The sequence below is a fragment of the Bos indicus genome, chromosome 7 (genome assembly GCF_029378745.1).
Source record: "Bos indicus isolate NIAB-ARS_2022 breed Sahiwal x Tharparkar chromosome 7, NIAB-ARS_B.indTharparkar_mat_pri_1.0, whole genome shotgun sequence".
NCBI lineage: Eukaryota > Metazoa > Chordata > Mammalia > Artiodactyla > Bovidae > Bos > Bos indicus.
Window position 1 is genome coordinate 62576725 of NC_091766.1, and position 25903 is coordinate 62602627.

General features: G+C 50.5%; 1 protein-coding gene across 1 annotated transcript; it reads right to left on the bottom strand.

Annotated features, from left to right (window-relative positions):
- Window positions 1-2751: 2751 nt before the first annotated feature.
- Window positions 2752-25592, bottom strand: SPARC (secreted protein acidic and cysteine rich). Its single transcript, XM_019965277.2, has 10 exons — window positions 25433-25592; window positions 14432-14501; window positions 13506-13568; window positions 12815-12902; window positions 11318-11439; window positions 9424-9544; window positions 7573-7706; window positions 6420-6568; window positions 4427-4575; window positions 2752-3957 (listed from the first exon to the last, which is right to left on the bottom strand). The coding sequence occupies exons 2-10, from the start codon at window positions 14486-14488 to the stop codon at window positions 3929-3931; spliced, it is 912 nt and encodes a 303-aa protein (XP_019820836.1). The 5' UTR covers window positions 14489-14501; window positions 25433-25592; the 3' UTR covers window positions 2752-3928.
- Window positions 25593-25903: the final 311 nt, after the last annotated feature.

The window sequence follows — 25903 nt, forward strand, 5'->3', positions numbered from 1 at the left end:
TGTAGCTGTTGGGAGAGAAGACCTAGAAGATCTCTAAAGGACCCCCACCCCCTTCAAGAAAAAGAGGAATTGCTCAAAGGGAGAGATACCCACCACTTCAGGACTGGAAATGATTTTAGGAGACTTACCAATTTGGCATTGAATTAAGTGTAATTCAGTTCTCTTCTGGACCATTTGATTATCAAAGAGAAAGTCTTTTCTTCCTTTAATAAGAAACAGCATCCTTCAGGCACAGGGAATATTTGTAATCACATTACATTTTTTTCCACTGTATTTTTTTTGTTTGTTTGTTTTTTTTTTTTTATTTTATTTATGTCAATAGTAAATGATACTGATTTTTCTCTCAGGGTAATGAGATGATTTCCTTTAAATGTTAATTTTTTTTTTTTTTTAAAGAGATTTGACTTACAGGGAGCAAAGCACTGATGGAAGGAGAATATGAAAACATTGCCTGTAAGGATTCTGAGGGCCCCCTCAACTCAGCTCCTCAGCGTTGCTGCCACCCCAGCTTGTCCTCCTAGGGCTCCTTGATGCTGCCTTTCCCTTGAAAATTCAGCAAAACTCCCTAGAGGGAGAATTCTAGATATGGGTGGAGGGGGGAAGCTCTGGTTTCCAATTTCCCCCATTTTATGAAAAATGAGCAAGTCACTCAGCCTCCCTGAACCTCAATTTCCTCCTCTGTGAGTATGGGGAGCAGAGCTGTTCTGAGAGCGAGAGCTGTGTATTATACAGGTGATCTCCCCCAGGTTGACCCAGGCACAAGGACTGCATCCTACAGTCTCCGGGAAATGTCACAGCTCCATCCCTACCCGAAGGAACAACCCATTCCAGCCAGGTTCCGTCAGAGCTCTCTGCTTTATGGCCTTTGCCGCACATGTTTCTGCCTCAAACGGTCTGACTTGTGCACAGTCTGCCTAGCCAGGATGAAAGCTCCAGGGCAGCAGAGGCCATGCCTGCGCTTACTCGAGAGAACATAAAACATTATTGCGGGCATCTGGTAAACACCATAGATGAAGGAATGAGCCAGTTCCGAAATGCACTCTGTCAGTCTCTGCCTGGATTCCTCTAGATGGTGGCACTAGGCTGGACTTGCTTCCGCAAATGGCCAGGATCAAACTGCCCAGTTCTTGCCTCCCATTGTGTGAACAAGCAACACTGTAATACAAGTTTATGAGTTTTATGATTTTTTTAAATGACTTTGAATTGTTAGCAGTTTGAAAATAATGTAAGAGAGGGATAAACCAACTCTAGACTTGGCATCTGGAGACCTCGCTCTGTGTGTGGCCCATTGCAACGGACACTTTCTGGAACTATTTCTCTGTCTCAAAGGGGAGCCTCAGAACACCAGCTTGAAATATCACACCAGCATGATGGGCATGCCTGGGCCTTGAAAAAATGCTCAGTGGACTTAGTGGTGGGCCTTTCCAGAACTAGAGCGTTCTTTTTAAAGGCAGTCTAATCTTGTCTCTGTTTCTCTGGTTTAAAATCCTCCAACAACTTCCACTGCAAACAAAAAAATAAAATCCAAACTCCTCACATGACCTACCAGACTTCAGGGTCTGGCCTCTGCCCACCTGTTCAGCTTCACCCAGTACCAGACAGCCCTCAGCCTGGACACCAGCCATGCAGGGGGACTCGTCATGTTCCCCACCCACTCAAGACCTTTGCCTGTGCTGTTCCCCCGCCTGGAATGCCCTTTCCCCGACCCTTCTCCTCTCTCACCTCGGCCCCTCCAAACACATCATTCTTTTCCTTCGTGACCCAGGTTTTTTCAAGGAAGCCCTAGAACAGCCCTGTGCAATAGAACACTCTGTGATGATGAAAATGTTCTGGATCTGCCCTGTTCAGTAGGGTAACCGCTAACCACATTTTGCTGTTGAGCACTTGAAATGTTTCTGGAGTGACTGAGGGACTGAATTTTAAATTTTAAGTTAAATTTAAATCTAAATAGCCAGGCATGGGGAGTGATTACCATGGCACAAGAGTAATCCTGATTCCTTCTGTGACATACACTGCTGGTTTCTTATATTCTCCCTTCAGTGTGAAAAGTGAAAGTATTAGTCACTCAGTCCAACTCTTTGTGACCCCATAGACTGTAGCCCACCAGGCTCCTCTGTCCATGGAATTCTCCAGGCAAGAATACTGGAGTGGGTAGCCATTCCCTTCTCCAGGGGATTGTCCCAACCCAGGGATCAAACCTGTGTGTCCCTCTTTGCAGTTGGATTCTTTACTGTCTGAACCACCAGGGGAGCCCTTCAGTGCTCCTATCACATATTATCATTTGTATCTAGTTGGGCATTTTTAAAACCCATTCCTCGTTAGACTGTAAGTTCCAGAAGAACAAACGCTTTATCTGCTTTGCCACAGCTGTGTCTGTAGTACCTGGAATGGGATCAGTCCATAGTAAGTACATCATAAACATTTCTTGATGGATGGGTGAATGAATGAGTGAATGCTTAGTGAAGGCATTGCTTTCATTGGTGCTTTCCCTGGTTGCTTAGCCCGGTGCTCTGATAATGAAATGCAATCATGAAAAAGGTCAGCCCCCAGGTCATAAAATTAAAAGCTAAATCCATGCTTATAGGCACCACACATTCCCGTGTATAAGTAAGCTTGTGTGTACGAAAGGGTAATAATGCATCTGCGAGGCTTTGCCTCTGTGTATTCACGTGTGGACATGTTACGTCCACAAAGCTCCACGTCAGGGAAATGAGGTCACTAGGACACATGCAAAGTCACTCAGGGAGGCAGTTTCTAAATCAGTACTTTTTATTTTGAAAGATTTGTCAAACTCTTCACACCGTGGCAAGAGTTTGCATGATTAATAAGAAGCAGCTTTTTCATGAAATGCTTGGAGGTGAACGAGTTCTCAGCCTGTGAGATCCGACCATCCCATTGATTTTGAAATTTCTTTTGATTAATAGAAAGAAAAAGTGGGGAGGGGAGAAGAGGAGGAACATGCTAGCGACTGAAAGATCTCTGGTGACAGCCATCCAGATGTGAAAAAAGAAAACAGAAAACCCAAAAGAAAACCAATTTGCCACCTGCCCTTTTTCTGTTTTACCACGTTCTGCTCCTCGCTCTTGATTTTGGTCTTTCTGGTTGAAACAGCCTCCCTGTCCTGCATCTCCTAAAGGTAGTTTGGAGGGGAGCAGCCCTGCAGGACATGGTGATCCACCTCTCAGAGGTGTGGGGGATTCCAGAGAACGGATGGGCCATGGCTCTGGAAAGTCTGAGCAAATTGCCTAATGCAAAAAGAAATGGCACTGCAAAGTGAGGAGGGGAGATGGTGAAGAACTGGGTATATGTGAGAGTTTATGTACTTTCAGAACACAGCCTCAGTTTCCTTCTGTCAGTCACAGCCCCTGACCATAAGATTCGTTATCTGCAGTTCTGGCTGGTGGATTCTGCAGGTCTCTCCCACCACTGATCCTCTAGCCCTAGAAGCATCCTTGCCAACATCACGTGCCTGTTACTTCCCTTTGTCCATCTTCAGGCCACTTAGGGATGACCCCCTGGCAGCCAATACCCTGATATAAAATTAACACAAAGTCTGACTTGGTGAATATTAGTTTTGAACAGAAAAGTAGAAAATCTGAAGATGCAATGTGTGTTGAAGGCAGACTCGAGCAGATCAAGTGTTCCACCCATGTGCCACCAAGACAATGGGTGGAGGTGCACGCGGCAAGAGGAAAACGGGACCATTCATGGGTGAGCAAGAGGCCGTGAGAGCTGAGTTACAGCTAAGAATGTCGTGACTTGGGTTAAAATGTCTGTGTTTAGCACCGTTAATGTATTCGTTTAAGTCTATATTAGCACCTTGACCCCAGGCAGAACAACAAACCATCCAAACATTTTAAACATTGGGGAAAACAGGAGGGGGAAGGTCAAAGAGAGAGAATCTGGTTCTGCAGGAGGAGGCATGGCTTTAGATCACGAGGTCCTTGTCGATGTCCTCTGCAAGGCAAGAAGGAGCAGAATTAGACTTGGGGGCCGGGGTCAATGAGGAAATGTTTCCCAAGGAGTTGGCGGATCCCGCCCATCCCGGGGGCCGGGGGCCAGGTAACCAGTCCAAGGTCACCAAGGGAGTCTGTGACTGAGAACTTTGGTCTCCCCTGTCCCTGGCTGGTCCTTGTCACTTGTGCTGCCAAATTACACGTGCTGTTTCCTGTAGGTGCCTGTCAGTTCCCAAAGCAGTGCTAGACACAGAGTGAGTACTGATGCTTGAAAAGGGAGAGAGAGACAACGGATGGATAGAGAAGGACCAGGAAGTCACCTGAAAGAGCGAGGCCCACCCAGGCAGGGAGAGCAGACAGGAGTTAACCAGGCACAGAGAAGAGACGGACAGGAAGGACAGACACACAGACAGCAGCAAAGAGGGAGTCTTTGTCCTCTCGGACAGTGGATCCTTTGCTCAAACACTCACTCTCCTTGATGCCGAAGCAGCCGGCCCACTCGTCCAGGGCGATGTACTTGTCGTTGTCCAGGTCACAGGTCTCGAAAAAGCGGGTGGTGCAGTGTTCCATGGGGATAAGGGGGGCGCGCAGTGGGGCCAGCTCGGTGTGAGACAGGTACCTGCAGGGGTGAGGTGGGGAGAGGCTGAGGCTGAGCGAGCCCCACAGCCCTGCTTGGGGAGACAGAGGGAGGGAGCCTGCCCCTTGGGGCTGAAGGAGAGGATGCTCCATGGGCTCTGCCACTGACCTGCTGTGGTTCTGAGCATACAGCACTGCCCTACTCTGACCATCAGTTTCCTCCTCCATCAAAGGGGGAGGAGTTGATCATAATGTCTAAAGGGCCCTTCCAGGTCTGAGGTCTGAAAGACTCTGCACTTTCACTGCTAAGGGCCCAGTTTGATCCCTGGTCAGGAAACTATGATCCCATAAGATGTGTGGCTGGAAAAATAAAAGGAAGAGGGTGCCGACTTCTGGGGAGGGAGCGTGGGAAGGGACTGGAATTGGCAGGCAGAGGGTGAATAGAACTTTATCTTTTATGTACTGTGTCCCTTGTGAGAGGGAGGCCTTCTGGTTTCTCTCCCCATCTCCTGTTCCTGTCCTCCCAGCTGGCCTGGACTCCAGAGCACATGTAGGATTTTTTTCCCTTGTTCCCCAGAGCCCTCCATTAGTTGTCCTCAAAACACTCTTCCCCAAGGAGCCCCAGGCCCTCCTATCTGGCCCAACTCGTGGAAGGGATTGGTTGAACTGAAGCTCCTCCCCCTTCTTTGTATATCAGTGAGGAAATCGAGCCCCAGGGAGGGGCAGGGACTCAGGCAAGGTCACGGGGCAGCTCTGGGACAAGGAGAGGGGAAGGACGGAGACTCTGACCCAGGCTGCTTTCCCAGATGCAGGGTCCTTGCAGCCCCATCTGGAAGCCTCCCTCCAGGCCCCTTCCTTGCTCAGCCTGAGTCCAGATGTTCCTGCTTCTCCCCTCCCCTTCACGGTATGACTCAGATGGATCCCAGCCATGGAAAGAGCCTGGGAGAGAAGCTACAGGCAGTTTCCCAGCACTCAGGAGACCCCAGCCCCCCAGGATCACCCACAGGGTAGGCTGGACCAGGAGGGAGGGTTGAGCCTCCCAGAGGGGCGCAGCCCTGGGCATCCTGTGCAAGCAGAGCGGCCCTCCTTTTGAGCTGCTCCAGGAGCACACAGCAAGGGAAGGCAGGACATGAGGGGCCGGTCCTGCTCAGCTGCAGACCATCAGCCACCACCTGCAACTTCCGGGCACATTCCTTACTTTTTCCTTCCATTGTGAGAAACAGACCACCACCCAGAGGGTGAGCTCCATGGGGGCAAGGGCCTACGTGGTAGTTCTCACTACAGTTAAATCCCCTGCCTGGAATTGTGCTCGACATGTAATAGACACTCAATAAATGTTGGTTGGCTGACCACTCCTGGCCTATCCCACAGGGCGTTTACACAGCACTTCCTAACTCATTTCAACATGGGGCAGGAGTGATCAAACCAAAGGCTTGCCATGGAGACGGGATGGGCACTCTGATGGTCTTAAGAACTTCCAGAGCCAGTTTGCCCCATTGGGGCCGGGTCTCAGGGCCTTGCTGCCCCACCTCAGCCTTGCCAGCCCACGGAGTCTGGCGCTCCTTCCCAGCTCCTTCTACCTTGCTGAATGGATACCCAAGGCTGGCACTCACGGGGTTAAGGAGGGGTTTTCAGTTCTGATGGCTTCTGCCTCTTAGGCAGTAAGGAGGGAGTGTCTCATGGCACTAAATCCTTTCTACATCCTTTCTCCTACACCTATCCTCTCTTGTCGCAGCCCTTAGGCAAGCTATGGGCCTCCAGGGCTGGGAGCAGCAGAGGTCTTCTGACCACATCTAGTGCACCTAGCAGCCCTGACCAGCGACTGCCCACTCCAGGGCCAAGCTAGAGGCAGCTCCCCTCCGTGATCGTGAGGTTCTGGGGTCTTACCCGTCAATGGGGTGCTGATCCAGCTGCCCGAACTGCCAGTGCACAGGGAAGATGTACATGTTGTAGTTCTTCTCGAAGTCCCGGGCCAGCAGTTCCACAGGATGGTCGCCAGCCTCCAGGCGCTTCTCATTCTCGTGGATCTTTTTCACCTGTGGGAGCAGAGATGCTGTGTGACAAAGGGTCCAGGAGGTTGTCGGGGCCAGTCAAGGTCCCTTCCCCCCGACAGGAGGCCAGAGTAGGCAGAGACCAGCCAAAGTCAGGGTTCAGAATGAGGGAAGGTGGCCCAGGGGTTAAGACTGTGCTTCCACTGCAGGGGGCACAGATTTGATCCCTGTCAGGGACCTAAGATCCCACATGCTGAGCAGAGTGGCAAGGAAAAAAAAGACCAAATGAGGGAAGGAGGTGGTTAGATGAGTACCAGCATTATCTCATCCACAGAAGTGGAGGCATGGGGCCATCTCAATCAGAATGACTGGGGAGTGTGTCAAAATGCAGCTTCCTGGGCCTTCCTTCACAGAGACACTGGTTCATTGTGCCTGAGGTGGGGCCCAGGGAGCTGTATTTTATCAGTACTCCTAGTGCTTGATATGTCCCTTAAAGTCCACAGACTCAGAAGGAAAAAGGAATAGAATTGTTTATGTCTCATACTTAACATGGAGCTAAACAAATTGAGCAGGTCCTTTCATTACAGGACTCCTCAGAGCCTTTAAGATGTGAATGTGCTCTGCCTGCATACTAAGTCACTTCAGTCATGTTCGACTCTTTTTGACCCAGTGGAGTATATAGCTTGCCAGGCTCCTGTGTTTGTGGGATTCTCCAGGCAAGAATACTGGAGTGGGTTGCCATGCCTTCTTCCTCCAGGGGATCTTCCCAGTCCAGGGATTGAACCCATGTCTCTTATGTCTCCTGCATTGGCAGGTGGGTTCTTTACCACTACGCCACCTGGGAAGCCCCTGAATGTGTTCTAGGAGCTTTCAAAGGCCGCACAGAGGAGCCTGGGACAGAGGTGCTCGTTGGAGCCGGGATGTGGGCTTACATTTGGGGGCCTCGATCTGGGAATGGGACTGGGGATCTCAGCCAGCCTGGGGCCCGAAGTCAGGGCCAGCTCAGGGTTGAGCAAGTGCCCTGAGACAGAATGAAAAAAGACCCTTACTCGCAGCTTCTGCTTCTCGGTCAGGAGGTTGTTGTCCTCGTCCCTCTCGTACAGCGTGACCAGGACGTTCTTAAGCCAGTCCCGCATGCGCAAGGGGAATTCAGTCAGCTCGGAGTCCAGGCAGGGGGGGATGTCTAGGGTCAACACACAGAGGTGGTCAGCACAGACCCTGACTCCCTGCCCGAGGGCCAATGTGCTGGCCACGTCGCTCTCCCCACCCCCGCCCTTCTCCTGCTACTGCTTCAGTCTGTGGCCTTGGCACCGGGCTCAGCCTCTCTGGGCTGCAGTTTCTTCATACCTTTTGAACAAAGGAGATTGGGGGGGTGGGGAGAATACTCTGCAAATGGACAAGTACAAAGGCACATCCCCTGTTCCCTTGACTTTGATCTGATCTGGGGAGGGAAATGGTTTGCTCCAGAGACTCCTGCTTTTCTGGGTGTTGGGCCCTGAAAACAGAGGCCAGGACCCACCATGATGATGTTGACCCTTGAGAGGTGTTTGAAGCTGGGAGACTGAGGAACAGCATTCACTCAGAGGCCCAGCTTAGCCGGGGTGGGGGTTCAGGTATGCTTAATCACCAGAACATTCTTAGTGATAGGATTTCATCCTGGTCTTTGGAACTCAAGGTGACATAATGTCGGTCCTGGAGATTTCATCTAAGTCCACCCTCATGGAATTATTAGAGATCAGTGTGGAGAGAAAGGGCTTGCTTAAGGCCACATTATCAGAGCCTCATTCAGCCCCAGGGCATGTGGGTGCCAGGGGACCTAGGGGCCATCGTTCCCCAATCCTTGGGCCTGTGGAAAGTCCCCTCTGTGGTTAGGACCATGACCTTCTTCACCAGCAGCTGGGGAGTGGAAGAGAACATCTGACAGGGAAATGCTAGGAGTCGGAGCAAGCGATACGCCCCAGAGAACAGAAGAGCCACTGGCACAAGCGTCAGTCTCACTGCCCAAGGATTCCTCCCCTGCCCTCCTTCCCCAGGCCTGAGCCGTCTCTTTTCACATCCAGGGCCCTGTAACTAGAAGAGCGGTGCTGACCACAGGAGAACCTGGTTCCCCCTCCTCCACCTTTCTGCACTCTGCACACCTGAGACAGGTGAGTGACCCTCCCCGGTGTCATCTGGTGCCAGAATGTACCAGACACACCATGCGGATGTTGTCTTGGAGGGGAGCAGAGGGGGCCTTGCCTGTCTCGGATGACAGGGAGGCAGACACGCTGGAGCCTGGCCAGAGCAGGAGCCTGGGCCAGCTGAGTCTGCACCTGGGATCACTCCCCAGAGGCCAGGCAAACCCTGGCATCCCTGCCCCCAGCACCTGGCTCCCAGGTTTCTAGAAGCAGGTGCTTAATCATATGTTTTACACAGGCAGATGGGAATGTAGCAGAGTAAAAGGGCCTAGGATATGACAATATTGAGTAACAGGGCCTAAAGGGAACTGACAGGATTGCCTTGATTTTAAAGCATTCAAATCAAGTATTTTTAGGCCCAGGAAGAACATCATTTTTGCTTCACAACTTTGAAGCAGGAAAGATTGTGGTTATACCTATAGAAGAACTTCCTCGTCATTACAGAAAAGAAGTGAGCTGTCTCAGATGCTAGTGAGAGGCTCCAGAAATCCGCCCTGATCCTGTGTTCCCTCCACTGCTCAGTCCTTCCCTGGAGGGGTCCTGAGTATAGATACCAGCTCATAAACAATCATCTCATTTTATAACTGGGATCCCTGACGCTCAGACAGGGGAAGAGAGGTGCCCAAGATCACACAGCACAGAGGTGGCAGAGCCAGCATCAGTGCCAGGTTGGTGCCTCCTCCCCGAGATGGGAGGCTTGGCAGGGCCCGAGGAGAGACTCACATTTGCAAGGCCCGATGTAGTCCAGGTGGAGTTTGTGGCCCTTCTTGGTGCCCTCCAGTGTGCACTTGGTGGCAAAGAAGTGGCAGGAAGAGTCGAAGGTCTTGTTGTCGTTGCTGCACACCTGTCGGCAAAGCAGAGCGCCTCGCCCTCATTCCCAAAGCCCTTCGCCAGTACTGCCATCCATGCCCATTTCAGAGATGGGGACACTGAGGGCCAGGCAAGGAACGTGATTAGCCCGGGGTCCACACAGTGAGTTAGGGGTGGGGCCCTGGCAAGGAGCCACTCTTTAGGCTCCTAAGTCAATGTTCAGCCCATGCTGAGAGCCGCTGCTGGTCTCTGAGCAGCAGAATGACAGAGTCAGGGCTGAGATATGGGAAAGCAAACCTGGGAGATACAGAAGAGATGAATTGAAGGTGAGGATCAGGGAAAGGTAGAGTACGCAGAAGAATTAATACAGCAGGCCTGGGATTGTTATCCTTAGAAAGGCCTTCATGCGATGTTGGCCCTTGGCTGGTGTCTGGGAGCGAGGCTGGTGAACAGTTGTCTGCACTGTTAGAAAACTGTCCACAAATGATGCAAGTGTCTCAATTTGCCTGGGTTGCTCATACAGACAGTATGGTTCATGCTGAACATCTCTTTTCCTGCTCGGAGTCTGGCATTTGGGTATATGCCAGGCATGGGATGCCTGCGTGGCCAGGCTTCAACTAAACAGTGGGTGCTGAGTCTGTAATGGGCTTCGTTGGGCAGAAGCCTTGCTCGCATGAGGCTGCAGTTCATCTTTGTAGCCGGGAAAAGAGACCCTTCATGGCAGGGGGAGAATAAGCAAGACAGTGCATGGATCCCTCCACATTCAGCCTTTTTCCAATTCCCTTTTCATCCAGCTACATATCCTTAACTATTAGCAGTGAGTGCAAAGATGTGGTGAGTTATGTTGGTCCTTGCGAATCTCTGCGCATGAGGATGGCGGAGCAGAGATGCTGTGGGCTGAACAAGGGCAGTGACAGGAAGGAGTTGTGTCAGGAGGAGAGAAGCCTTGTCTTGAACACCCTGCACATACTTACTGCTTACATATCACTGCAGAGGGATTACTGATGGGCACTGGTGACCAGTGTGATAGGTGGTGAAGGGGTGAGGAGGAGGGAAGAGCTGACGAAGATGCTAAAATTTGGACCTCAAAGGGTAAGTTGTACTGGGGAGAGGTTGAAGATGGAGAGATCAGGTGGAGGTTGTGGGAATGATCCTGGAACTCAATTTGTGGCCCTGAGCTAGGTGACCACTAGCAAAATGGTTGATATGCATGAGTGCTCAATAAATATTTACTTGGATGGATGGATGGACAGATGAGTCCTATTGGAGACTGAATGGACAGCTTTGAAAGTTTTTTTAAATAGTACATATTGGGTACTTACTAAGTACCAGGCATTATCTGACAAATCCCTGCAATAGCTCTATGAGATAAAGTCTATTTCTGACCCATCTTTAGAGGTGAGAAAACTTGGAGAGGATCAGGAACATAGCTAAGATCTCACACTTGATGTCAACCTTTGCTGTGACCCAGAACCCACATGTTTGGACCTGATGCTTTGCCAAGATTCTCCCACATGAGAAAGTCCCTCGTGTGTGTTCCTTTCTGAGTCTCAGTAGGGCTGGAAGCTGGTGGTGCTGAGTAAATTCTTGCCCGTTGCTGGAGAGTCCAGTGACAGTCACTCTCCAGTGACTGCTGGAGCATCCCAGACAGAGACCCTCTCTGGCTGGGTCTCTTGCTGTGACTAGACCTACTGAGGGGACTTCTGAGCCTGGAGCTGCCCTGTGGGATCCCCCAGGCTGGCAGTGTTCTGAGCAGACGCCCTGAGGGCCGCAGTCCTCACCCCCCGCCCTGTCCCTTGGGCCTCACCTTCTCAAACTCGCCGATGGGGGCAGGGCAGCTGGTGGGGTCCTGGCACACACACATGGGGGTGTTGTTCTCGTCCAGTTCGCACACCTTGCCGTGTTTGCAGTGGTGGTTCTGGCAGGGGTCTGGTACAGCATGAGGGCAACGTGGTTAGCCTCACCCGGGCTAGCACATCCATCGCGACCCAACCCACGTGGATCCTTGGACAGAAGTCCTCAGCTTCGGCCCCCAACTCAACCTTTGGGCAGCCCTGCACCCTCCCTTCTCTTCTGCTGAAATCAGCTTGTCGGGGAGCAGTTGGCTCTGTCTGGAGACTAGAGATTTGGTCTGAGGTCAGGGCCAGGCATACCTGCGGGGGCTGGGGATTCAGTCTGGGACCCAGGAGCACTGGGTGCCATATGGCTCCCCCGAGGATAGAAGCAACCACTGTGTTCTCGGCTGTTCATGGATCAGTGACAGTGAGGTATTTTGGACTTCTAGAATAGACTTTCTAGGATGACGTGGAACATCAGCTGTTGTCACGGAGCCAGGAAGCTATGCAGCCCAGCAAAACAGACCTGAGTGTCCGTAGCGGAAAAGGGAACAGAGCCCCAGGACCAGACTGAACAATAGAGTCTGCCTGTGTCTCGTAAACACCGGATAAGGGACATGGAGGGGAAGGAACAGGACTCAGTAGATGCCCTTCTGCTCCAGTGGATACTCAGGCCCTGAGGATGAGAGCTCATCTAGCCTTTCCTCCTGGTGCTTGACTACGGTGTCGTAGTCTTCCTCTGTTAGATGCCTGACCTGCCAGGTCCTGGGCAAGGGTGCCTCTACTTTCATCTCGTAGTCCCTCGACAACCCTGGGGCAAGGGTCCACTGTCTTCACCCTTCCCCACAGAAGACATGATCAAGCTGCGCTCAGAGAAGGTTTGAGGGCTGTCAGAGGACATTGCAGAAAGTTTGGAGGCAGACCTTGGTTGGTCCACCTCCAGAGTTGGGGCTTTAGCCCCTGGACTGCGGTGAGTCTCCATTCTGTGGGTTAGGGATGCTGGACTGTGGGCGGGAGCCAGAAGCCCCAGGTCATGGTTCTCACAGCCGTATAGGAGTTGTGTCAGGCTTCCAGGCTTATTTCCTCATGGCCATGTGAAAATTAAATAAGCTTATAAGTGTGAAAGCGTCTGGGGCCATCAAGTGACCGGATGGGACTGGCAATCTCAGTAGGAACCTGAAACCCAACTCTGGAACTAGATTAAAGTGCTGCAAGGGTACAAGGCCACTTCCAGCTTGAGACTTCCCTTCCTGGCACTCACAGCCTGGCTATAAATAGATCTTTCCAGATTCCAGAAAACACTCCCAATCTTTCAGTCAAGGCAGTTTGTCCTTCACAGCCCCTCCCACAGGGAGGACCCCACCCTGCGTTTCCTTGGGAAGGAACCTCACACAGGCTTGGCCCACACCCCAGGCCTGGGCGGCAGAGGGCAAAGGCTTGGTGTAACAAGATAAGGAGAAGGGACCTACTCTCGGCCACCACCTCCTCTTCGGTTTCCTCAGCACCATCATCGAATTCTCCTACTTCCACCTGGACGGGGTTGGCTCCCACGGGTACCTGGGGTGGAGGGAGAAGAGTGAGTCAAATGCCCCACCCCACCCCCAGACCTGGAGGAAAGGGGCAAAGGCTGGAGGGGACTTGCCCAAAGCCTTGGGTACCCACAGAGGATGGGGATAGACATGCTGAAATGGGTGCTGGGTTCAGATCCCAGGAGGCACAAGTGCCAGGTCCAGAATCGAGACTGAATCTATGGACTCGCTGTACCTCAAGGGCCCAGAACTCTATGGAGATGCCCTAGAGGCCACCAGGGGTGTTAGGGCAAGAGGGGGTGCCAAGCTCCCTCCCCTTCCAGCTGCACCAGGGTAGTCTCCCTTTCATCAGTTGATATTTGGGGAGACTCTGGATGACCATCTGAGAAAAAAATGTCACACAATTCAAACAGTAAAAAACAAATTTGGAATCATAGCTCCCACCTATGAGGTTGCTGGGAGAGTCTGGGGAGCACTCGGGCGTGTGTCATCATTGGGGGATCTACAGGATTTACATCTGTGCTGTGCATGCATGTGGGAAGGGGAACAATGGCCTGCTCCGACAGCCCCCGTCTGGATTCCCCAGTGAGCAGATGTTGGCAGAGACGAGTCTGGGGCCCCCACCACCTACCTCGGCCACCTCGGCCACGGTTTCTTCCACCACTTCTGTCTCATCAGGCAAGGCTTCCTGTTGCTGTTGGGAGGTGAAAATGGGGTTCAGAGAGGTTGGGGCCCGGGCCAGCTTCCCACCACTAACATGCCTCAGCCTGGACCACTGAAGCTGGAGAGCTGGGAGAGAGGCTCATGGGAGATCCCCCGAGGCTGTGCCTCAGGGCCTGCCATGGGTAGACAACTCGGGCACAGGAGAAGCCAAACACGCAGGCCCTGTGGGGCTCCGGAGCACCGCGCTTTGTATAGTTATATCTGGAGTGTCTATCAAAACCCAAAAAGCATTTCCGCAGCTTAGACTCCCATAATGATAGGAGACCAACTGGTCTGATGCAGACCAACTCCCTTCAGATGGGAACACTGAGACCCATAGGGGATGAACCCTGAATTTTAACAGATGTCAGTATCTTCCCCACAAGTGTGATACTATCATCATCATCATTATTTGGCAATTCCTTCTTGGAGTCAATTTGGAGTGAGAAGAAGCAAGATAGCACATGACTTTGAGGTGCCTGGCTGGCTGGGGCTTGTTTTCCCATCACTCCCATCAGCATCCCCTTCTCTTCTGGAAGTCTTCATATGATAAAGAGCTCACTTCCTTCTAAAACAATCCTAGTCGCTTTCTGGGGAAGCTCTGGTCGCTAAACAAGTACATCTTCACATTACATGGAAATCTCTCTTCCCTGGAATCTCCTCCCAATGATCCTCATTCAGTTTTTATTTTGAGCTTATTAGTTTAAGGGAAAAAAATCTTAAAAAAAAAAAAAAAAAGACAACTCAAGAAGGGGAAGTGCTTGTCCCCTCTGAACATCCAGGGCTGGTAGATTCAATGCCCCTGCGCTGGTGGTGGGAGGTAAGACCAAGAAGATGTGACTTTCAGGTACTCACAGGGGCTGCCAAGGCCCTCCCGGCCAGGCAAAGGAGAAAGAAGATCCAGGCCCTCATGGTGCTGGGAACCCTGTTGGGAGAAGAGAGATGAATAATTCAGTGAGGGCGAGGTTTCTCGATGGAGAGTTCCTCCTGACACTGAATTCCTGTGACATGCAAAATAATTTTAGATGATCCATGGTAAACGATAGTGAAAGACAGGGAGAAAGTTGCTTCTACTTGGTTCTCTTTTAATCCTGATGGTATGAGAAAGTCTCAGTTTGGTGCTAACGAGTCTTTAACATCTAACACTCTTCTCTCACCCTTTTGAACAGAGGGCAGGCCTCTGGCTCAGAGCCTCCGCAGGAAATGACATCCAGCTGGAATTTAGTACAGTTGTTCTGTCTCCTTTGTATCTAGTTTAACAGTTTCCTTCTATTTATGACAAAAGTACGCAGGTTTTTCCATTTACGGTAGGGATCTTGTCTCTTTCCTCAGTACATTTATTTAAATTTTTAAACAGTGATTGGACAAAGACAACTGGTTAATTAATCAAGTCTGGGCAATGTTGAACCGGATCTTGTTCAAGGGCCCTTCAATCGCTGATGTTCTAGGATTCTTTTCTTCCTATACCCCAGACTCTTCTCCTCCTCTTCCTCCTCTCCTGTCTTTCCCCTGACCTCCTTCTCCCTGCTGCTGCTGCTGCTGCTGCATCATTTTAGTCGTGTCCGACTCTCTGCGACCCCGTAGACCGCAGCCCACCAGGCTCCCCGATCCCTGGGATTCTCCAGGCAAGAATACTGGAGTTGGTTGCCATTTCCTCCTCCAATCCTTCTCCCTGCTGCTGCTGCTGCTGCTAAGTCGCTTCAGTCGTGTCCGACTCTGTGTGACCCCATAGACGGCAGCCCACCAGGCTTCCCCGTCCCTGGGATTCTCCAGGCAAGAACACTGGAATGGGTTGCCATTTCCTTCTCCAATGCATGAAAGGGAAAAGTGAAAGCGAAGTCGCTCAGTCGTGTCCGATTCTTAGCGACCCCATGGACTACAGCCTACCCGGCTCTTCCGTCCATGGATTTTCCAGGCAAGAGTACTGGAGTGGGGTGCCATTGCCTTCTCCGATCCTTCTCCCTACCCCTCTTTAATAAGAGAATTTAATAGGCAGCAACCCCTTGCCAATTTGAGACAGTGAGGCCTACATTCTAAAACAAAGAACGATAGTTTTCAAGTATAGCCAATGGAGACTTATGGCATACTTTCCTCCATTCTGCCCAGGAGGGATGGCACTTCTCTGGATTCTGTGTGGAAACTACCCAAATGCTTGCATATGTTTTGTGTTACCTTCTGTTTCCCCTTCACAGCTAAAAGATGTTAACTGAGATCTAGAAAGTTCTCTAGAAAATTCTCCCACCCAGGTCACTGCTGAAACCTTCCTCTTGATGCTGAGCTCTCGACTCTAACAATCTAATGACTGGAGGGCATCTTGGAGCAGAATCTCTGATGATTTGCTGCCAGAATGCTGTCCCTAACCAAGGAACTGCGGTGGGGATGTTTTGTTTCTTGTCCTAACTCAATGAACTTCCATTTCCAAATGGCTTTAGAAAGTCCTTCCTTCTACTGTTCAGCTTGCCTCCCTTCAAGCTTCTCCTGGTCTGCTGTGATCATCCATCTATGCCACACAGAGCAAGCATACTCCCCTGCTCCTAAGCAGCTTTTAGTCAATGTGGGCAGTGGCCATGTCTTCCCCCATTTGTCCCTGGCTCCTTCCAAGATTTCTCAACTGACCAAGCACCTCGGTGGGAGGTACTGTGGCATCATGGAAGAAACACTTAGCTTGGAGCTAAATCCCAAGGATTCTGGTTCTGTCTCAATATTAACTTGGTATATTGGTTCAATCCTTCATCCTCTCTAGACCATGGTTTTCCTCTTCTATTACTTGAGAGGGTTCGACTAGCTGAGCTTTGAGGTGGTAGCCTGAGCCCTTGAGATGCCCTTTAACTGTCCCAAGCACATGCTGGTCTTGACATACATCATCCCCTCCATTATCCCCATCTTCACTTAAATTATGGTATTTGCGTAGCAGAAAGAGGCACCAGAAGGGAAGACTTCATAATGGTCCTCTATTGGGGTTGAAATAGACACTAAACCTCAGTATTCCATGGCATGTATAAGAAATAGAACCAACAGAAATTTAAAGAAATCAACCTGGGAGCTTGGCTTTGCTTCACGGTGTCCCCAACTCCAATCTGAATGCAGTCTTCCCTTTCCAGGAGGTTTTGGAAATGTTCCTCACCCCTTCCCCCCGACACAGAGTTGTATGTTGTCTTCCCTCCTCCACTTCTCTCAAGCCTAGAGGTAGAAAAATCTCCTTTCTTGCTTCCCCGCTTGGAGACAAAAGCAAAACAACGCCTGCATGTGGCTTTGGATGAAAGGAACAGGAGAGAAAGCGTGAATGAAAGGCTTGTCTGAGATCGTTAGAAGTTGAAGGGTCAGAGACTCATAACAGGAATAAAAAAAGTCACCTTGTCTGGGCTCCAATGACAGACAAGTCATACTGTTAGAGAAGCAGCCCAGCTAGGGCTGGAAATGCAATAAGCTTCAGGTTGGAGAGCCAGGAAGACTAGCGTCTCCAGGGTTTGTGTCCTTCATCCGAGCAGAGGAACTGCTCCTCCTCTGTGACCAGGGAAAGATCTGGGGGTCGGCTCTTCTGTCTGTCCTACCTCACCAGCCTTGCTCTTTCCCAGTGGCACACTGACTCTTTCTGCCACCCCCATCCTTGGTGCTGCAGCCAGAAGAGAAAAGTCATTCTAGATCTCACGGTGCATTAAAATTTCTAAAGGCCTCACACACTGGCACCACGGCATGGGAGGGCTGTGAGTCCCGTTGTTCCGATGAGCGGTCTGAGATGGACAGGGAGGAAGTCAGACAACATTCAGGCCCCTTCCAAGTTGACAAAACTCCTCCTCATGGACTTGGGTTGTGCCTCATAGAGGTTTTCTTTGAGACTGGGGTGGGGATCGGGGAGAAGAGTGGGATGTTAAGAAAAGGACACACAGTCTTGGAGGAGGAGGTGTTTCCCTAATTTGGGGGTTTGCCAAGTTTTCCCTCATCCCAACATCCTCTTCATCCAGATTGTTTGATGGGAGGGAAGGGCAGCATTGGACGGTTCTCGAATGTATGACCATACTCCCTGCATACCCATGAGCTTCCTGTCTGAGGTTCTCTAACCACCACTGGTCAAAGAGGCCAGGTGCCCATCCTGCAAAGGTCAGGGCGTGCATCAGTAACCCTAGCAAGGTCAGAACACAGGGCCAAACCCCAGCATCCAGAAATGATCAGCTGTGCACACATCCTTTGCCAATCAAACCTAGGCCTGGCATGCCCACCTGGTGAAAATATAAACACCTTTGTATAAATGAGCAGTATTAAATAAAAACTCTGTATCTCTTTAGTTTGTAATGATGCCTGTGTTTATCCTTTTAAGAATGTTTTCATACTCTGGCATCCCACTGGGGGCTGAAGGCATGTCTTTCTACCTTATAGTACAGAAGAGAGGGCTGAGGCCCAGAGGGGAAAAAACCTGCCCAGAGCCCCAGGGAGAGGGTGGCAGGGCTGAATGAAGACCAAGGCTGCCCCCCTCCACCTCTGGCCTGCCCTCTGCCTCACCTGCTGTTTCCCTTGGCAGCAGTTCCTCCGCTAGGTGCTCACCTGATGGGGCCCAGTTGGGCTGTGAACTGGCCCAAGGTACCCTGGAGGAAATGAGACTGGCGGGGGTGGGCGGGGGAGCAGGAGGTGTGTTTCCCTTGGCCCAGTGGTCATCAGATGCAGACTTAGCTCACTCCCACCCCCCCACTGCCCCTGCCTCTTGTTCCGAACATCCAGTCCTTTCCTTTTGCCTTTATTTGCTCTGGAGACGGCTGAAAACCCGTCCCTGGCTGCCAGCAGGACCTGAAGCTGAGGTCACCTCTCCTCCTTTAGAAAGAGTCTGGGGATGGAAAAATACAGCTGCCACCCCCCCCACCCCACCCAAGTTCATCTCCCTTGAAACATAAAGGGCCTCCTGTGGGCTTTCTCTGGACACTGAAGGGTTGCTGAAGGACAGAACTAGGGAAAAATCTTGGAATCATTAAATTTTAGACTTTGGATCTTGGAATCATAGACCCCTGAGGACATGAAGCACAGAATCTGGGTTACAGTCATCAAATCTGATTTGAGTAGAAGAGTTTATGAAGCAATGCAGTCTAACAGAACTTTCTAAGATGATGAAAATATTCTATATCTGCATTGTGTAATGTGATGGCTAGTGGCCACCGGTGGTTATTGAACACTTGAAATGTTGCTAGTGCAAATGAAGGGCTGAAGTTTTCCTTGTATTTCAGTTTAATTAACTTAAATTCTACGTAACCACATGTGGGTAGTGGCTACCATATTAAGACAGAGCTTGCTTAGTCCCTCAGTCATGCCCAACTCTTTGCAATCCTGTGGACTATAGCCCACCAGGCTCCTCTGTCCATGGGATTCTCCAGGCAAGAACACTGGAGTAGGTTGCCTTTCCCTTCTTCAGGGGATCTTCCAAACCCAGGGATCAAACTCAGGTCTCCTTCATTGCCAGTGGATTCTTTACTATCTGAGCCACCAGGGAAGCCCATATTAGACAGAGTGGTTATCAACTTTTATAGAGGCATTATGGCAGAGAGGTAAGCCCAGGGGCTCTGGAGACAGAATATATAGGTTCAAACCCTGGTTCTGCCATATAGCAGTTGTGTGACTTTCAGAAAGTGATTTTCCCTCTCTGGGCCTCAGTTTATTTCTCCATCTTTAAAATGAAAATAACATACTTACCTTGAAAGACTCATGGGTGATTACAAGAGATAAGCATCAGAAGAGTATCTTAAAAAACAAAGATCCCAGAATCTCCATTCCCCTTGAAAATCCAGGACAAGAATCCTAGCTCTTTGTTCATGGCCCAGGGGGAACAGGTGCTGGGCTGGAACAAAGTAGGCATTGCTCCTTTTGGTCTCGGGCACTCCAGCCCAGCCTCCACAGGGCACAGTGAGGAAGCCAGGCCCCAGGCTGCCCTCTCAGTTGGGCTGCTGACGCAAAGCAGGCATCTTGCTTCCACCATTTGGCTTACTAACAAGGGTTCCCAAAACACATGTTCCTGGTAAACAAGCCCAAAGAGAGGAAAACAAGTCTAGAGGCTAATAAAGGAACTCGTGAGTGAGCCAGGCCCACCAGAATGCCAGGACTCAGAAGGAGGCCTGAGACAGTCCAGAGAGGTGCCACTGTGGCCAGTGTGGCCACGTGGGCACTCACACCCCAGGGAGCACACACAGCCACTCAGAGGTGATGTGGAAGTCAGGAGCCCTGGGATTGAGTCTTGGCAGTGTTGCCCCCAGCCCACCCTTCAAATTAGGATAGGCTCCTCTGCTCCTTGGCTTCACCTAGTGCCACTCCTCTGCACAACGCAGAGGTTGTTTTAGATCAGTGGTGTTCAGAGTCATACAAGCCAGGGAGCCTTTCTCTCAATGAAGTCTTCTGTGGAAGTCCAAGTTTGAAATAACTAAGAGCCGTTCACTTTTGTTGTACATATGAATGCACTATTATCTAGTCAATGAATCAGCTTGAAATTAAAAAAAGAAAAAAAACAGTGTTGAGATGGGGATTGGCACTGGGACACTCCCTGAGATGCCTTGGAGAACCTCTAAGTTCTTTCATGAGAAGAGTTTGAAGACCCTGAGGCCATAGTCCCTAAGGTTCCTTTCAGCCCTGACGTTCCAAGTCAGCTGAGTCAGAAGCCTATCAGAGGACTGCCTTTCCCAGCTTGGGCCTTGACTCCCTGCTTCCACTTCTAACAATTCTTACTGGAAGGGAAGAAGCTAAGGGAAACATTTAGGGCAGCAGTCCCCAACCTTTTTGGCACCAGGGACCGGTTTCATGGAAGACAATTTTTCCACAGACCAAGGCGGAGTGGAGCATGTGATGAAAGCACATTCTATTCATTGTGCTGCTGCTGCTAAATTGCTTCAGTCGTGTCCGACTCTGTGCGACCCCATTGCTATTATTATTACATCAGCTCCACCTCAGATCATCAGGCATTAGGTCCTGGAAGCTGAGGACCCCTGTTTTAGGGTGCTTAAGCACAGGTTTGAAGAGGTTCAGAGGCAACTCAGAAATAGCCCCAGAGCATGAGACTGGTATCAGTCTGACAGATGTTCCATAAACACATCTAAGATGCCACGTTTTGCTGTGGTTAGAAGCCCCAGGGTGGAGCTTTAGGCTCTGCCCGTTGGCTCCCCCTAGCGACCACTGGTGCATCTGGGTGACCACAAATGGAAGGGATGAGAAATAACATCAAAGTGTCCAGGCTGTCACATCCTAAACATAGCAAGCAAATCCATGGCACATGTGGCTCCACCTGCCCTTCCTGTGCATGTGGCAGACATTACTAATCAATCATATGACCTTTCCCCCTAAAGTCTAGTTCAGTTCAGTCGCTTAGTCGCGTCCGACTCTTTGCAACCCCATGAATCACAGCACGCCAGGCCTCCCTGTCCATCACCAACTCGCGGAGTTCACTCAAACTCATGTCCATTGAGATGGTGATGCCATCCAGCCATCTCATCCTCTGTCATCCCCTTCTCCTCGTTGGACTCAAATCCTGGACACAGTTCTTTTGGCAGCTGCTACCAATGGATTGGTGGTGTCACACCAAGCAACACCTCTTTGCCATGCTTCTGATTTAAGATATAGGAAGACTGAGGATCAGAGAGGGAAAATAATTCACTTGAGGTCATACATGGCAAGCTGGTATCTGGGCTGAACTTCCAGATATTCAGAAATATCAAGATGTTTGGGGAATTGTTTATTTTTTCATTTGATTAGTCTAGGATCCTATGGCCATAACTAACACATAAGGGGCCAGAAAGATCCTCATATGAAATGGGTTAATACCACATTTCTGAAACAACCAAGCTAGAGTGAGGGTTGGTATCTCCATTTCTACTTTGCCTACAGACATCAAGGTCTATAACTTGACAAGTGAGTGCAGAGTTAATGTCCTGTCTAGACATCTCCTGGATAAGAAGGAGGCTGTTTTTCTAAATAATTCTGTCAAGTCACTGGTTGCAGTCACCTCTTAGCCACCTCCTGTTGCCCTAATGACAAAGCCATGTGGGCTGTGTCAGGCCATGGCAAGCCAGCAAAGGAGGAAGAGAGGTAGCTCTTATCACTTGTTATCCATGGGGCTTGTTGACTACAGGGATGAGTGTCAGGAGAGTACCAAACTGCTCAAAGGAAACCAACAAAAAAAGCCAAAATGAACATCTGGATGTTTCCAGATGTCTGAAAATTTGGCTCAGACATCAGTTTGCTGCGTGACTTTGAGTTATTCTCCCTTCCTGAGTCTCAATTTCTGTCTATAATATACAACAGGTGCTCAGATGGTAAAGAATCTGCGGGCAGTGCAGGAGACTGGAGTTCAATTTATGGGTTGGGAAGATCCCCTGGAGAAGGAAATGGCAACCCCGTCCAGTATTCTTGCTGGGAGAATCCCATGGACAGAGGAGCCTGTTGGGCAACATACAGTCCATGAGGTCGCAAAGAGTCAGACGTGACTGAGCGACTAACACTCAGGCATCTATCCCTCCGCCATGACCTGTAGTTAGGTCTGGCTGTGCATGTCTGTGTGTGGCTACAAATGGCGATTGTGTATTTGCATAAGTGACCAGTGACCTTGAGTGACCAGTCACTGACCAGTGACCAGTGACCACTGTGTGAAGCTTTGTATGTGATGCTGCGTGTCTACCTGACTCAGCATCTGTGGGTTTCAGCCCATATAGGTGAGGGTCAGAGTTTGCATATGCATCAGATGGACATCCGAGACTTGTCTGTGAGTCAAGGTATTCCTCAGAGAGAGCTGTGAGTACATGACCCCCTGTGTCTGCTCATGTATTGAAACATTTATTTTCAGCTGTGCCAGTGGGTGCCTGTCGGTGAAATCAATGTTTATATACTTGGCATCCTCGTGGGTTTGTGTCTGTCCCTGTTTATCCCTGCACACATACCTGTCTAAATAACGTCAAAAATCAAATATTTTCCTGTTTACCTCACATCCTCAGCTCTTTCCTCCACCATCCTTTTCTATTTATAGCTTATTTTTTTAGCAAGGAAAACTGCTCTTGTGAATAGCAAACCCCAGCCACACAATTGGTTGACAAGTCTCTACAGATGGATAAAGATTTTAGCATGACTATTATGCAATCCAAGTTCCCCTAGCCCCTCCTCTCTTGTTTCCTTTTCAACTAGGGGGCCAGGAGCTGTTAAAGGGGGCAGCCAGGGGGCCGACTATTCTTTCTAATGAAAGCAGCACCTGGCAGTTGGGTTCACAGGACTTCAGAGCTGAAAGGGCACCTGGAGACCCTAGGTTAGATTCCCCATTTAACAGATTAGGGAACTGAGTCTGGAGATGGGAAGTGTCTTTCCAAATGTCACTGTGAGTTAGGTTCCACCTCTGCCTTTGCCTTGGACACTGGAGGGTGCAACACTCTTGGGAAATATGAAGGTGCCCAAATCAAAAGAATTTGGACAATATTTATTTTGCTTAAATGTGCGTGTCACCACTTTTAGTAAAGGGAAGTTGTATCCAAACCCTAAGATGATGAAGCTGCCGAACAAAAAAGCCGGGAATGATGTCACCAAGTCTTTGGATGCCATCAATTCATCCATTCGCTGCCGAACAAAAAAGCCGGGAATGATGTCACCAAGTCTTTGGATGCCATCAATTCATCCATTCTAAAAACCCATCTCATTAGGTGAGAGGGCCACAGTGTAGCAGGCGCTTCTCTGTGTATCATCCCCGTTTTGTCCACATAGTATCCCTTTGAGGTGGTGGTGTTATCACTTTTTGAACCAAGGAGGACCTGGTTCCCCTTGAACCTGGGGCTCAGAAAGAAGAAGCCATTAGTTCAAGGTCAAATGGCACCTTTGAGGTAGAGGTGGTTTTAAAACTTGGGTCTTCAAGTAGCCTATCCCAGGAAGCAGGAAGCATCTTATAGCCCCACAGCTGCCCTGGGGTCCCGGGAGATTGGGAGATCGGGAGGGCAGGACCTATAATTTGCCCTCTTGGGATGGAGTGGAGTGGGGGACATTCAGACCTACAGAGCCTGATATTCTGTTTCTAGTGTCCCCTCCCAGCCAGCAGGCAGAGACCCTGAAAAAAAGGTTACCGTGGCAACTCGCATTCCTCCTAGAGTGAGTCATAGCAAAGAAGAGCCTTTTGGTGGGTGGGACTTGGAGAAAGTTTCAAAAGTTGATTCCTTCTCCAGGCACCCTCCCTTCCCTCCCCCTCCCTCCCTCAACTCCAGCTCCCGGCTTTGTCGATGTGGCAGCTGATGGCTGCAAGTTAACTCTCTCTTCCCCCCAACCACTCCCATTTCAAAGCTTTTCATCCTCCTGCAAATACACCTTCACTTCCAGTCCCCACCCTCTCCATCTCCCACATCATGCCCTCTGGCTACTTGGAGGGGCAGGTGTCCATTTGAGAATATTTTTAAGACTGAAGGCTGTGAACACCCTCTTGGATATTGCCACTAACTCTGTCTCTATTTCTCTCTGTGTCTATCTCTCTCTCACACACACACAACTGTATATACAATTTTAAGGGGCTTGCAATTTCCTCGAAAACTAGCCAAAGGCTAGTCCATGAATTCTGCTTTAAGAGACCTTCATTGGAAAGTTCAGAAGACGTCGGGCATCCCAAACATCATTGAGTCCATTCCTCTTACTTTACAGACAGGGAGACTAAGTCCAGGGGAGACATTTACCTAAGATCACATGTAAAATGTATGTCTTCAGTCTGCCCCCCTACTTCAGATGTGCTTCTCATCCTCTCTCAGCACTTGGGGTGCACAGAAATTCAACCACAGAGAAAACCCTTTCTCTTTGTGTTCTGCATAGAATAGCATTTTCTGGAGGAAAACATGTGCCCCTCTGTTTCTTTTTGGGTGGACTGGGCTTCCTGGAAGACATGCCTTCCCCAAGGCCCCCCTTTCCACTTGGTGCTCTTAGGGACTCAGGAAGCCTCCTCATGAACCAGCCAGTGAAGCCATAGGTAGGAAGGGCTTTACCTGAAGACCTAACAGCAGCCTAGAGTTTGAACTTCTCATGGCAAAGGTGTGAGAAGGTCGCCCTGAAACCCTCTCCATCTTGTCTTCTCCCTCCCACTCTTTGCAGCACACCACCACCACACCCAGTCTCCCATCGGACCCTGCGCCTCTCTGGACCCTATCGGATATCAGGGGTCTTCAAATCTAGACACACGGAGGGCTACTACTGCTGAGTTTCCTGTGTTTACACCCTGGGGAGCCCGGGATGAGAACAATGCCTAACCCCGGGCTGATTGTCTGACAGTGCTATTTCAGGCTGAATGGCACCGGAATTGGTGTGGGTGTGTGTTGGAGAGGGTGGAGGTTGAGAGGGGAGAAATTCCAGGGCAACAGGAGCCTTCACAGAGGTGCTGATGAAAGGTGAAGACCCCCTCTTATCCCTCCAAAGATCAGTTTATCACCCAGGCCAAGTCCCTTCGGGAAAACAGAGTGCAAGAACCAAGTTTAGAAAGTTTCTCCTCCTGGAATGGGAAGCAGGGCAGACTCTGGTGGCCCATCCCTCTTGCAGCTGTGCCCAGATAATATTCCCAGGAAAGGAAGAGGTGGCCCCCATTTGTAAAGGCAGTGTCTGAAACCCGAGAGACAGGCGCAGAGAGGGACAGGGAGAAAATACTCTCTCAGAGACAGTCGGATTACTTTCTGCAAATCCAGAGGGGAGACCACATGATCTCAGTTTCACCTGAGGAGTTAACAGGCAGCAAGTCTGTGTCCCTTGCCCTTCAGGAGAGCAAGGATGGAGTCCCTCGCCCAGAGACCTCCCAACACAGCTTCTTTTCCTTGTACACAAAGTGAGGAGTGGGCCAGGGTGCAGGGGGTGCAGGCCTAGAAGAGGGACAGGCAGGGCAGGGGTCGGACATACCTCAGTGGCAGGCAGGCAGGCAGCAGGCAAGCTCCGGGCAGTCTGGAGGTCTGCAGGAATGTGAGGGGCTTAGAGCCTGGCAACAGGAAACCACTCAGAGCTCTGGGCTGGGTCTGTCTCCCCCTCCACCCCGTGGTCCCTCCTCCTCCTGTGTCTCCTCCTTCCCCTCCCCTCCCCTCCCCTTCTCCCCACAGCCAAAGCTGTCTCTGTCTTCCAAGCCTTTCCTCCTCTCCTCGCGGTGGGCTGTCCTGACCCGCCTCCCAACCCCGCCCGCCACATGGGTTCTGGAGCTCTTGCCTAGACAGACTGACCGAGCAGAGCGCTGGGACTGGAAAGGCTGGGGGAATCATCTAGAACAGTCCCCTCCTCATTCAGAGGGGAACTGAGGCCTAGAGGGGACAAGGGATCACCCACCCAGGGTTCCCAAGGGGAATATCGAGGCCCAAGTGTCTGGAGTGTCTGACCGATGAT

Coding starts and splice junctions, on each gene's coding strand:
- SPARC (XM_019965277.2), bottom strand. CDS start 14,488: ATGAGGGCCTGGATCTTCTTTCTCCTTTGCCTGGCCGGGAGGGCCTTG. Junction 13,569..14,431: donor GGAGGGCCTTGGCAGCCCCT/GTGAGTACCTGA, acceptor ACCTCCCAACAG/CAACAGGAAGCCTTGCCTGA. Junction 6,569..7,572: donor CCGAGAAGCAGAAGCTGCGA/GTAAGGGTCTTT, acceptor CTGCTCCCACAG/GTGAAAAAGATCCACGAGAA.